Source organism: Coenobita brevimanus, chromosome 8 (assembly GCF_032717465.1).
Source record: "Coenobita brevimanus isolate Jiangsu-jjx chromosome 8, ASM3271746v2, whole genome shotgun sequence".
NCBI lineage: Eukaryota > Metazoa > Arthropoda > Malacostraca > Decapoda > Coenobitidae > Coenobita > Coenobita brevimanus.
This window is the reverse complement of record NC_136961.1, coordinates 44,509,059-44,523,886: the sequence shown is the minus strand read 5'-3', so window position 1 is coordinate 44,523,886 and position 14,828 is coordinate 44,509,059. Positions and strand designations below refer to the sequence as shown.

The 14,828-nt window shown below is 43.1% G+C and overlaps 1 protein-coding gene across 1 annotated transcript in view; it reads right to left on the bottom strand.

The window, feature by feature from the left end:
• ecd (ecdysoneless cell cycle regulator) overlaps positions 1-14,828 on the bottom strand; it is a 129,863-nt gene that overhangs the window by 14,384 nt on the left and 100,651 nt on the right. Inside the window, exons 5-7 of the mRNA XM_080279142.1 lie at positions 12,381-12,522; positions 5,422-5,601; positions 3,684-3,836 (exon numbers count right to left, since the gene is read on the bottom strand). Coding sequence (XP_080135268.1) covers positions 3,684-3,836; positions 5,422-5,601; positions 12,381-12,522 — 475 coding nt within the window. The remainder of the gene's footprint in view (positions 1-3,683; positions 3,837-5,421; positions 5,602-12,380; positions 12,523-14,828) is intronic.

Here is a 14,828-nt window from a genome sequence, read left to right as displayed (position 1 = left end):
CATCCTTACTTATCACACTACCCAAGTACTTGAATGCACTCACATTCTCCATATCCTCACCATCCAACCTCACTGCACACTCTGTGACTTCATTCCTCTCAAACATCATAACTTTGCTTTTGTTTACATTAACTTTCAGATTCCTCCTCCTACACACTGTCCCAAATTCATTCACCAAACCTTGCAACTCCCATTCATCTTCACTCAACAGTACTTTATCATCAGCAAACAGCAACACCGGAAGCTTCCAAATCTCACCCTCATTCATTAGAGCCACCCCCACATCCACTGCCCTACCCTCCACCTCTTTTACAACCCCATCCATGTATATATTAAACAGCCATGGAGAAATCACACAACCCTGTTTCAGTCCCACATTGAGATCAAAGAACTCACTCAGCTCACCATTCACTCACACCGCAGCCCCAGCTCCCTCGTACATACTCTTCACAGCACTCAACAATTTCCTCTCCACTCCATATATTCTTAATACCTTCCACATACCTTGCCTATCTATTCTGTCATAAGCTTTCTCCAAGTCCATGAAGGCAGCATACACTTTCCTTCCCTTCTCAAGCACAAAACAACAAAACCATAAAAAAAAAATTATTTAGCAATTTTTAAAAAATCACTTAGTACTATATGCAACTACACAATAAACTGTTCACTTCAAACAAAATTCACTGCCTCTACTAAATTCACTCTACAGTACCAATATGTACTAAAAACCTGTAAACCTTATAACAGTTTCATACTGAAAAAGAACACATCCAATCCCTTATTACCCTGCGAAATGCTTATTAAGAGTACAGAACCGTAATCCAAAACATTTAGGGGAAGGTGACCAATCTAACTCCCTCACAGTACAAAATTACTGAAAAACCACCAATCACCTCTTGGGGTCAAATTATTAACCCTTTCAGGTCTCCTGGCCACAATCATGGCCATATTGGTACGGGTCTCCGGCCATGATCATGGCTCGCCTATTTGGGCCGCTGCGCGTGTCTCTAAATTGTGGCAGGGAGCTGGTGAATGTTATCAGTATTTCTGTCAATATTTACTCATTTCCTGGGTATTGGACAATCCAACTTAGAAGATATAACACAGATTTACGATTTTAGGTTGGCAGGAGTGTTTCATTACTATTCTGTACCGTATACAGAAATGCATTTATTTGTGATGCCACACACCACTTTCTATACAAGTGCCCATTGTTATTTCAGCTCTTGTATGGTAAATAGAGCCCTAGTATTCTGTACACAGATGCATATTAGTTGCTTATGCATGAATACAATATTTTTTTTCTTAATTTACAAACCATTTTTTTTTTTTTTGGTAAAAAATGCAATTTTTCAGACTGAACATACAGTCCTACTTGCGCACCAAAAGGGTTAAGGACAGCACATAACCTTCACCCCAGCTGGTGCTAGAGACCACAAGGCTAGCAGGTGTAAACCCATTTTGTGATGCACCTGCAATTTTTAGGAATGCCTCTTCCAAATGTGACCCCAGTACCAGATGGCTCATTAACTCATCTACCTGGCTCTGCAAGAACAGTTTAATTAAGTAAAGAGGCCACCTTGAAACTACCAGAATGAGAGAGAGGTACTTGCTTTTTGCTCCACTACTCTCTAAAATGAATACAAATAGAAAAAGTCCTTCAAAAATGATGAAAACAATGTACAGCAAATTCTAAAATGAACATCAGGTTCCTGTCACATAACCTGTTAAGGTGTAAGGTACTTATAAGGACTGCTGGGTCTCTTGTAATGGGCACCCTAGTACCTGCCCAGTTGTCATCATCTATCTATCTATCTACTGCCAGACGCCTCAATCCCGTTTGGGGTGGCCACAAACAAATCGCCTCCAAGTCGCCCTGTCCCCCGCCATTTCACTGCCCTGCTCCCAACTAACACCCCCCTCCCTCATATACCTCTCCACCCCATCCCTCCATCTCATCCTCGGCCTCCCCCTCCCTCTTCCCCCCTCCACCTCACTCACATACACTCTCTTCATCAGTCTTTCACCCTCCATCCTCTCCACATGGCCAAACCACCTCAGTGTGTTCCTCATAACGCTTCCTATCACATCCACATCAACACCACAACCCTCCTTTATATCCTCATTCGTCAGCCTGTCTCTCCATGTGACTCCATATCATCTATTCTATCTATCTATCTATTGCCAGATGCCTCAATCCCGTTTGAGGTGGCCACAAATAAATCGCCTCCAAGTCGCCCTGTCCCCAGCCATTTCACTGCCCTGCTCCCAACTCACACCCCCCTCTCTCATATACCTCTCCACCCCATCCCTCCATCTCATCCTCGGCCTCCCCCTCCCTCTTCCCCCCTCCACCTCACTCACATACACTCTCTTCGTCAGTCTTTCACCCTCCATCCTCTCCACATGGCCAAACCACCTCAGTGTGTTCCTCATAACGCTCCCTATCACATCCACATCAACACCACAACGTTCCTTTATATCCTCATTCGTCAGCCTATCTCTCCATGTGACTCCACAGGCTCCTCTTAAATAACTCATTTCCACTGCTCTCACTCTTGACTTGTGTCCTTCCAACAACGTCCAAGCTTCACTTCCGTACGTTAGAGTTGGTATCACAATACTGTCATGTAGTAACTTTTTCACTTCCATGCTCACTTCCCTGTTTCTTATCACTGCTTTCAAAGAACCAGCAACCTTTCTTCCCTGCTGTACCCTTTCAAGCACTTCACCCTCCAAACCTCCATCCTTACTCATCACACTACCCAAGTACTTAAACGTACTCACATTTTCCAATTCCTCACCATCCAACCTCGCTGTACATTCACTGACTTCACCTCTCTCAAAGACCATCACTTTACTCTTCCCTACATTCACCTTCTGATTTCGTTTCTTACACACACTCCCAAACTCATCCACCAAGCCTTGCATCTCCCCTTCGTCTTCACTCAACAACACAGTATCATCTGCAAACAACAGTACAGGGAGTTTCCAAACACTATCCTCTCTCACCAGGGCCACTCCAACATCCACTACCCTACCTTGTACCTCTTTTATTACCCCATCCATGTACAGATTGAACAACCATGGAGACATGACACATCCCTGTTTCAACCCAACTTTCAAAGAGAAAAATTCACTTAGTTCACCATCCACATGCACTGCAGCCTTTGCACCATCGTACATACTCTTCACAGCATTCAACAACTTCCCATCTACTCCATATATTCTTAACACTTTCCACAATCCTTGTCTATCCACCCTGTCATATGCTTTCTCCAAATCCATGAAAGCCGCATACGGTACAACTTCTTTCCCTTCTCTAGAAACATCATTTCATTCATTCATTCATTCATTGCCAGACGCCATGTATCCCAGACAGGGTGGCCAAGGGCTTAGAGTTAATTGTTTTACAGGGAGGGGCACTAATCCTCTACCAACCCCACTTGACGTCATTATTATTATTAATATTATTATTACTGGATATGAGAGTGTGCCCAGCAGACTACCATACTGTTTATCAAGGGATCCCAGTATGCAAAAACAGCCAAGAAATACAGTACTGACTAGGCATAAAATACTATCATGCCTACTGTTTAAAATACCTACACCATGCACTGCTTGTATTTCTTATTCAGCAGCGAGTGATTATCTTAACTGCATTTCAGTAAGGTATAGCTCACCCTAAAGTATCCTTTCTCAGCCAGAGATTGTCGGTAACGAAGCCAGGCAGGATTATCTTTGGTGAGGTCCATGTGTAGGTCCATGGGGGAATCAGGAGTAGAGGTTGGAGTAACACCCCCAGCACTACACACAAGCAGTTCCAGACCACATGCCTGTTGGAAGGGGTAAAGAGAGAAGATATGGCTGTAGCAGCTCATTCCCTCCCATCAAGGATGGACCATGGCTGGCTGATTAAAGTTTGCAATCATCTGCACATTATCCAATAATAATAATGATCAAATTCCTTTTTCTCCACATCATAATTTTATGAAAGATCCTTTGTATCCACAGGTTTGAAATTTTGAAATTAATTTTACACATTTTAAAACTGCACTCAGATTTCAGTAAACAAAACAAATACTTGGGGCAATAACAAACTAGATGATATACAGTATAGAGAAACAGAAAATATATACATCAGCCTGCTTAACCCATTCTCGCAGGAGGGCGGTTGTGTAAATTTTGGCTGTGGCGTGCAACTCTTGCTCAGAGGTGCCAGGCTCTTCCTCACCATGAATATTAGCGGGACCTTTGCCTTAGAACAATGACTTCTTTGCCTTAGGCATTTTGCTAGCCTTCACACACTCACTTTCAACTACATTCACAAAAATTTTCTGGGAAGAAAATGCAATAGATCCAGAGATATAGGTACATTCTGCAGGAGATCAAGAGGGGTCCATCCAATCTGTGAGCAACCTCACACAATACTGAGCGGAGGAAAACAAGTGAGCACGCACGCACTAGCTTGGCAGGCATCGCTCTGCCCACTTTTGCCTGTCATCCAACAAAAATGATGACTCCCAAAATATTTCCTTAGAGATTACACTGGATGACGGGCAAACTCATCATACTAATGTCAGAGGTTCACAAATGCATGATGGGCCGGCCCGTCATCAACAGCTATGTCTAAGGGTTAACTAACAAAGCACAAACAAGTACCTTCCACCAAGAACTCGAACTGCTTGATGTTCCTGCCCAATTTAATAAATGAAAGATCGGACAAACTCACCTGTTCCCATGCACTGCTTCTGTTTTTGTATTAAAATATTTTCAATATGACTATTATAGGCATTCACTAACTTTACAGTTTTGGTACTGTATTCTGAATTGAAGGTTTTCAAATGCATCAATGACTAGTGTACACATACAATTTTAATATGGAAAGCAGAAAGCCCAATACAATGGTCAGCCTATTCATACACATTCATAGCATGGGGCTCAGGCAGACAGACAACAATTACCTTGTTGCCAACCTTTCTCATCTTAGAATAGACTATTGCTGGACAATGATTTTTAACTTCCTTATCTCCTTTTAATCCAATGATTTTCAAATTTCCTTCTTGCCACCAAATAATTTTAATCCTTAAATGAGGTTTCTAGTAGTGAAGGGAGTTAATGACTAATTCCTCAACTTCAACAACTCTCTCCACAGCTGGATTAAATCATTTGGTGGTAACAGTAGTAATATAAATTATATAGTGAAAATGAAGAGGCAAATGCTTGTAAAGTTGCTCTGAAACTCAGATATAATGACAGTGGGAAAAATCAACTTTTATGCTTTAAATAATACCACAGCAGTTATGTAAGTAAAATACAGACACAGAAAAGAAAAACAACAAAAAATAAAAGGGAACTTACAAGGACTTACTGTTCTGCATCCCTTTTTAGTCTGAGTATGAAAGAATCTGATTTTCTCACCAGTTTCATTCCAATATCATGAGCCTTGTAGTGTTGGTCTGTTGGTTTAGGGAGGGCCCAGCCAGTGCGCATGTCAGGGATGTAGCGAGAGGCTGAGAGACGAGCATAAGCAGCTTTGCTCATTCGCACAGCTGTCATCACACGCGTCTCGGGTGGAAAGTGTCGCATCACTCTAAGTGCCTGGTGGTTGGAGAGATGACTGGGTTACTGGTGTTGACGGGAGATTTTCACTCGTTTTGCAGCTTATTTCCCATAGCTCCTTTCCATAGCACTTATTAATGACTGGCACCAGGTTTATGTGTAAATTTCTTGCTACAGCTCAGCATTCAAAATGGAGGGATTGGAATTTTAGGCCAAGCAGAAGAGACCAAGGGAGGTATTACTATAGGAAGTCCTCTGTTAACAAAGCTGGCTACCTTATTCTGAGAAAATACCATTTTAACCATTATCAAGTCCTGTATTGGAAACACTTACAGAAAACCTACCTGTTACTGACCAATCAGCTAAAGTTACTTTTTTTTTTTTTTTTCTTCCTTAGCCAGTTATAATACAGGCCTCACCAACACACAAACATGACATACTGTATTGAAACACACACACACACACATTGTGGTGAAGCAAATATGGTAAGGAGTGGGTGTGAATGTGGTGGTGAACATGGTGGAATGAGAATTAGTGTAAGGGTGAAGTGAGTTTCGGGATGAGTGTGGTGGTGAAATGAGTGAGGTTCTAAAGTAAGTAGTAATGAAGTAAGTAAGGTGGATGGAGTGTGAAAGTGGCTCAACTGATGGTTAGTGTGGAAGTGTAATATGTGTGTGTGTGTGTGTGTGTGTGTATTTACATATTTGTAGTATACAGGAATTGAGCGATGCTCGTGTTGTCCTGTCTCCATATCCACATTTATCTAGTTTACTTTTACACACATGAATGTTTTTCTCCTGCACCACCTTTTTGTCTAAGTCATTCCAAATACTTACGTATTTACCCAATATACCTAATTGAGATACAGATGAAATGTGCTATGCTCGTGGGTTCCCATCGCTGTTTCTCCGTAAGTCAAATTTAGCTTTAAACTCGTAAGTTTTTAGACTGGATGATCTCTTTGTCCAGGCTATTCCATAAATCTAAACTTCTGTAAGGAAAGCTATATTTCTTGATATCCATCAAGCAGCTTGACTTTTTCAATTTCATTCTGTGTCCTCTTGTTGCTCTCTTATCCCATAAAAACAGGTCTTCTCGGTCAATTTTATCTACTCCCACCATGGTCCTGAACACTGCAATCATGTCTCCCCTCTTTCTCCTTTCCTCTAAGGAAGGCAAATCCAGCTTTTCCAGCCTCTCTCTGTATGACAGATCTGCCAGACTGGGGACCATTTTGGTTGCTGTTCTTTGTATTCTCTCAATCTTGTTTATATCTTTCTTTTTGTGTGGGGACCACACTACCGCTGCATATTCTATCCTGGGGCGGATCATGGCCACTATCAATTTTTTCATCATTTCCTCATCCATATAATGAAATGCTACTCGTATGTTAGTCAGGAGTTTATAAGTCTCTCTAACTATCTTATTAATGTGCTTTTCAGGCGACAAACTATCTTGGACCAGCACTCCTAAGTCTTTCTCTTCTCTCATTTTAGTGATTAATTCATCACCCAACAAGTAATTCACTGATGGCCTCCAGGTACTTTTACCCATTTCCAATATTTTACATTTCTTTACATTAAATTTCATTTCCCACTTCCGGCTCCAATCATGTATCCTATCCAGATCCTCCTGCAGCATTTTACAATCCTCCTCAACCTCTACCTTCCTCAAGATCTTTACATCATCAGCAAACAGACTTGCATAACTGTTCACTCTATCTACCATATCATTTACGTAAATCAGGAACATTACTGGCGCCAACACCGAGCCTTGGGGGACTCCACTTGTTACTTCCCTCCATCCAGACATCCTATCCTTTATTACTGTCCTCATTTGTGTCTCTCTCAAAAAGTCTCTCATCCATCCCAGGAGTTTCCCCTTCAGTCCTCCTATGTATTCTAGTTTCCACATTAGTCTCTTATGAGGTACCTTGTCAAAGGCCTTCTCTAAGTCTAAGTACACACAATCCACCCAACAATCTCTCTCCTGTACCACGTCAATCACTCTTGTGTAAAAGCTCAACATGTTAGAAACACTTCTGAATCCAAACTGACATTCGCCCATAATATTCATCTCTTCTAGATATTTTATCCATCTGTCTTTCAGGATTCTCTTGCACAATTTTGCGACCATGCTGGCTGGAGACACTGGTCTATAATTCAGGGGTTCCTCCCTGTTTCCTCCCTTATAAATTGGTACCACATTTGCCCTCTTCCATTCTTGTGGCACTTACACACACACACACACTGGAAGAGGGGAGTGTGTGTGTGTGTGTGTGTGTGTGTGTGTGTGTGTGTGTGTGTGTGTGTGTGTGTGTGTGTGTGTGTGTGTGTGTGTGTGTGTGTGTGTGTGTGTGTGATTACGTGTTCTGCTGGAATGAAGGTTCATTCATTCATTTATTGCCAGACGCCATGTATCCCAAATGGGGTGGCCAAGGGCTTCGAGTTAATTGTTTTACAGGGAGGGGCACTAATCCTCCACCAACCCCACTTGACACGTAGGGTACAGCGATTAAATGTGGTGGTGGAGTGAATAGGTGTGGTGGTGGAAAGTGGAGTGAATAGGTGTGGTGGTGTAGTGAAAGTGGAGTGAATAAGTGTGGTGGTGGAGTGAAAGTGGAGTGAATAAGTGTGGTGGTGGAGTGAAAGTGGAGTGAATAAGTGTGGTGGTGGTGGGAAAGTGGAGTGAATAAGTGTGGTGGTGATGTGAAGGTGGAGTGAATAAGTGTGGTGGTGATGTGAAGGTGGAGTGAATAAGTGTGTTGGTGGAGTGAAGGTTAAGTGTGGTGGTGGAGTGAAAAAAAAGTGTGGTGGTGGAGTGAAAATGAGTAAGTGTGGTGGTGGAGTGAAAATGAGTAAGTGTGGTGGTGGAGTGAAAATGAGTATGTGTGGTGGTGGAGTGAAAATGAGTATGTGTGGTGGTGGAGTGAAAATGAGTAAGTGTGGTGGTGGAGTGAAAATGAGTATGTGTGGTGGTGGAGTGAAAATGAGTAAGTGTGGTGGTGGAGTGAAAATGAGTATGTGTGGTGGTGGAGTGAAGGATTGAGTAAGTGTGGTGGTGGAGTGAATAAGTATGGTGAAGAAGTGAAGGTGGAGTGAATTTAGTGTGGTAGTGGAGTGAGTTAAGTGTGGTGGTGGATTGAGTGTGGTGGTGGATTGAGTGTGGTGGTGGATTGAGCGTGGTGGTGGATTGAGCGTGGTGGTGGAGTGAAGGTGGGATGAACAAGTGTAGTGAGGCAGTGAAGGTGGAATAAGTGTGGTGGTGGAGTGAAGGTGGGATGAATAAGTGTGGAGGTGGAGTAAGTGTGGTGATGGAGTGAAGGTGGAGTGAATAAGTGTGGAGGAGGAGTGGAGATGGAATAAGTGTGGTGGTGGAGTGAAAGTGGAGTGAGTAAAATGTGGTGGTGGAGTGAAGGTGGAGTGAGTAAAATGTGGTGGTGGAGAGAATAGGTGATTACTGTGGTGGCAGAGTTAATGTGGTGGTGGAATGAGAAAAATGCTGAAGGAAGATATGAAAGATAATAGTAGTTGTGTGTGTGTGTGTGTGTGTGTGTGTGTGTGTGTGTGTGTGTGTGTGTGTGTGTGTGTGTACTGTAGCGGTGGGAATGATGAAGTAGTGAGTTGTAATGAAGCAAATGTAGTGTAATGGACATCGTGTGATGTGGCAAGAAAACGAACGATTATAACTGAACATCTTGGTAGTACAGTAAAATAACGAGCTCAATCTGTTCTTCCTTTACAACTTTTCCTGCTTCATCGAACCCACTTAAATACAGTATTGTAGTAAGCGTGGCCTGTTTTTCCTCGTCGCCTCGTTGCCACTATATCTGCATAAATTCTGACTTCCTTTATGCTCCTTCACACTACGATCGTTGTCAGGCCGCAATCTTGTTAGCTTGTAAAAGATTTCCTAACATCTCTTCCGTGGCGGTTTGTTGACAACTTACAGCATAATGTCGTCCTGTGTGTTCTTGATGTTAAAAATGTTGATAATAACAGAATGCAACACGAGAATATTAATGAGTATGAAGAAAAACTGGTCCTGAGGAGGTGCATCGGTCCTGCAGATCTCCTAGGCCATCCACAATACGACCCATATTTACGAGGTAAATTTTCCAAACGCGCAGGTCGGGATAAACGTGAGAGGAACAAGCTTTATCTAAATACTCCAGCTCGTAAACCAGTTTCTTAATATGTGGATTTTAAATCATGTCATCGGAGTGACGAGTTTAATCACTTCAATCGGATGAATTTTGTACTCGTTGTTACCACCTGATAATTTAACGACCTACCTAGAGTTCGAACTGTAGGGATTCGATACAAACAAACACCAAGTCATCAGGCTGGAGGTGTTAAATGAGGCAGAAGATAAAAGGGTTGGTTGTGGGAAGGGAAGGGAGGAGTAGGATGCGATACCTTGGCCTACATTATGAGAGTGAGAGGGGTGGGGGCTGAACCATACACACTTACATAAAAAACCCTCTACGAACATACGCATTGATCTGATGCTGACCTACATATACGCCAGACGGGAACAGTATATTTTTGCCCGTCTCCTCCTCTTCCGTCACTGTCCAGCCACCCTCTGTTATTATGCCCTCTGTCCAGCCCCGCCCGTCTGTCTGTCTGTCCGCTCGTCTGGGTTACATATACAGTATACACACGCAACCGTGATTAAATAAACCCCTAGCCCATATACGTCATCTTTACAGTATTTTATTCGTCCTTTTTGTCCAGTTTCAGGGCAGACTTTTTATAGTGAGAGGGTTAATACAGGCTATATCTAACCCTTCCAGTTTGAAATCCCCCATAATCTTTAAATGTATGGGGAGCAAGAATAAAAAATTACGACAAAAGATTTACACACACGCTATCATCATACTGTATATTTAGAGTATTCTTGACTCACCGCTTCTCGTTTTTTTTCCCCTTCCCTCTTAATTATTCTGAGTGGGTAGTTAAGTGATTAAAAAAGTTGTCTGTTGTATAAAAGGACGCGGTTCGATCCTAGGCTGGGGCAGGGAAATGTATGAGTTTCCTAAGATTTTAGTGATCTTCCACATGAATCGGTAACATGTAAAAACACTTTCGCTAACACTGCACCAGTCCTAAAGGAGACAACCCTGGTATGTAATGGTATTAAGAGTGGACAGTGGATATTACTACAGAAGAAATAGCGTGTGAAAGCGTGCGACACGTCGAAGGACTGTTGGGCCTCGGAGTGAACCGTCAGGTACATGGCCAGGGTCGAGTCGGAAAAAAAAAAAAGGGAGGGGGGGGGGCCGTGCCGTTTCCTCATAAATTCACTGCCTTGCCTGACTGCTAAACCACTGACACCTCGGCCTTGCCTTGTACTTTTCATGTTTTTACAACTGCGTACTCGGTAACACACTTCTGCACATCCGCTTTCATGATTATTTCTACCTACTGTCTTCCTCATCCCACGTACACCCATCACACCATTATTACTCCCTACTGTGTTTACCCACTTCACTCGGATGACGTGTTTTTATTTTCTTCTTGCAACTATCAGACGATTGTATTTTGCTTAGAAGAGACTTTTCGGGCTGACAAGGTTAGACGCAAGTTTGCTAGACGTCCTCCCAGCTGCCAGTTTATTCTGCCACAACCTTCCGCCCTTTTTCATATCCTCTACATCTCCCATTCTTTCACTTCACTCATCTGCTACTTCCTCTGTCATTTCCTTTTAAATGTCATTCCTTCCTCTCACCCAGCATATCCGACACTTCACCTTTCACATCCTTTCAGCCTCTTCATTTCTGCATCCTCCATTCTATTCCCTTATCCTTTTTCATTTTCTCTTCGTCTCTCCATGCCTCCTCCTCCTCCTCATTTCTACCCAATGTTCATCTGCCACTCCCCCCCCCCCGGGCCTCCTGACCTACATCCACTAGGTCCAGAATTGGCCTGACCACAACTGCTCCCCTCAATGTCACGAACCCTACCCCCCATACACGGGTCATCACACGCACCAGACAGACGCGCGCGCGCACGCACGCACACGCACGCACGCACACACACACACACACACACACACACACACACACACACACACGCACGCACGCACGCACGCACACACACACACACACACACACACACACACACACACACACACACACACACACACACACACACACACACACAACGCCGCTCCTGTAGCTACATATTATAGGGGAGCCTGGTATTTGGGTCATATGGAACACACGCACACCCGACATTAAAGAAATCAATAGGATAATAATAGCCTGTTCCATATATTATTACACCCTGCGATGAAGTTAAGCTACCGTAGTCCAAAACACGTGAATGGCTACGTACCTGGTGACATTACATGATACAAAAACCTCCAGTCGCCTCTCTGTGATGAACCGATGCGCAAAGTACATGGCACTGACAACGAATGACATTTTACAAGATGATGCGTCTCAAGAATAAACTAGGAAATGCTACAATCTAAGTGTCTGATTAACTACTTCAGCACATGGTTGCCGATTACGTTATTCAGGTTATCAAACGATTGTAATCAGCTTAGCAGGGACGTCCTCGACCTGATGGTGTTAATTTACCGCGTATGGTTGGTTTTTCACCTAATGGAATCGGGTCAACTTGAATACTAAACAAAGTCACAGTAGCAATTCTGTGAGCCTTAGTTATGAGGGATGAATAAAATAATCCTTGGTTACTAGTCACTGCTCCTCCAGTCTGACTACTCTTGGCCGCCAACCGACCTGAATGGAGTTAGGATTTTCGTCTGGTTAGAAAAACTAGATACATTAAGATAGGTGATCGACGTACCTTGTTGTCGATGGTGTCCCTGCTACAGAAGGCGTGGACGGCAGGGCCAACAAGGGACGGGTACTCTCTCAGCAGGGCAGCCACGGCCACGGGCACGTAGGCATGAGCGATGTGTTGCTCCCGCGCTATCTTGCTGGGGTACCTAGGGGCAGAAAGGACGCGTTACGCCCGTATTATTAAAGCTGAATGCGCGTGGATGTGGGCAAGCTCCCCTCCCCCTTCCCCCCCACAAAAAAGTGAATGATGATAGGACACTTGCGACAAATCTGTACCGTTGCTGACTACGCTCCGTAGTGGAGCGCAGGCCGATCACTCATGACAATTATTGTTCCGTACGAGACCCTCAAAAATGGGAGCTTGTTATCACAATCGCGCATCCAGTTATAATATGGCCGTCAGTGTGTATCTGCGGCGAGCCATGTGCGTACGGGAAGAGCAGCTTCAGCCATCGGAGCCTCCACCTCCCGCCGTTACTTCAAGCCCGCCGAATCCGTCATCAGCCTGGCTGCGGATCCTCCTGGCCACAAAAACGCCGTGGTGGCTGTTCACTTTCGATACTGCAGAGGGCGTCAAGGAGAGCGGGGAGTGTGGTACCGCCGCCGCCACTCCTTATGGTCAACCGGGTCAAAGTTATAGCGACTGGCAGGCAGGCCAACCCACCACCACTACAGGTATACCCAGGAATCGTATTTATCAAGGATCAGGAAGAAAAAAGGTCTATCTAGCAATTCAGTCGTACCACGTTTAGTCTTATCGCGTTGTTTTCGCATTATTTGTCTGTTGATTTTACAGTAGTATTCGCTTTGTTTTAGCTGTGAAGTATTTGAAAGTTGTAAAGATACAAGAATTAACGTGTAATCTTATACAGTACACAATTTAGGGCCATATTCCGAGTGGCACAGGAGGCTTCGAAGCATCTCATCTTCAGAGATTTATTCAGCACATAACAGCTCATTATTCACTTTTACGCTACTGATGCATTATATGTCGATTTTAAAACATTAAAATGATACCACACAGAGTCAAAACACCGCCAACGCCAATATAATTTATGGCTTATAAACAAACATCAGTCCAATGTCGCTGGCGGAGCTAATTAGTTAAAAGGCCTTAATCTGCCCTGTCCAACAATCTCAGAGAGCGCATACCTCTGCCGACGCCAATAATATTTAGGATTTAGAGGATCCACCTCAAAATCTGAACGCTTCCTTGACTTAATGACCATCTATCCATCACATTTCACCGAAACCCAATTACAACCTTTTTTTTTTTTTTTTTTTTTTTACTATGTGCACAGACAAGAAATACATGGGTGAATACATGACCTCTTCCAACTACACTGGCGAACGTAATAACTAATAAAAGAAAATGTAAAGGTGTAATATGCAGAATAAATAGCTAAATAACTACTACGAAGCCTCATATGCTGCCTATAATACGGATTTTATTCAAGAGTGTTCATAAATACGACTCCAGGATTCCCGTCCCATGGAGCCACACGGCCGCTCACACTCGCTAACATGTCGATCCTGCCCCAAAACCAATCCGTCCACAGTCAATCAGGCTAGGTTAGGTTAAATTATGCTAGTTTCGGTTAGACTAAGAGCACGTTAGATTAGGTTATACTATCTACTGTAGGTTGGATTAACTAAGGGCGGATTGGTTCTGGAACACGAACAACCTGAAAGTTCATCCAGGGGCCTAATCTGGTTGGCTTTGGAGCTTTCGTAACACCTCTTCTTGTACGATTTATTTATCTTACTACATCTTTAAATATCCTCTTGTATGTGACTGGTGTAAACTACGTCGTTATTAGAAAGACAAATAAAATACAGGAGGACTCTGAGGTGTATTAAGTAAACAGATCGCTATGGAAAATGTTACGAAATCTCCAAACACAAAGTACGACCCCTAGTTACTCCATGGGGCGCCTTCACACTTGCCCTCTCTAATTTTTTATTATTTTTTGCCGTACGTTATTTATACGCACTTTACCCACAAATTAACTATACCAGTTCGAAATCATGGCAACCATGTAAGCAAAATATAATCACCGGACGCCTTCACACTTCGGTCTTTTCTTTTTTATTTTGGTTTTTGACAATGTAGGCAATTAATCAGCACTTAAGCCGTTGACCTCATATTTAAACCTGAGGTTCCATGGGCAACTCAACATCTGTCCCAACCATATAAATAAAAAAATTTAACTATACAGCATCCAGCGCATACCGTCGCCAACGTCAATACCATTTATGATTTACTGCTGTCATTCTTCTTTCCTACCAGACGAATAATTTTACTGTCACAGTCGATTAATTCTACGGTCTAAAGTATGCCCTGTAGCAATTCAGAGTATCATACCTCTGCCAATACCAATAAAATTTACAGCTTATTCACCCATCCGGATCCGCATCTACCTCAAAATCTAATCTACTCTTCCTTGGTGAA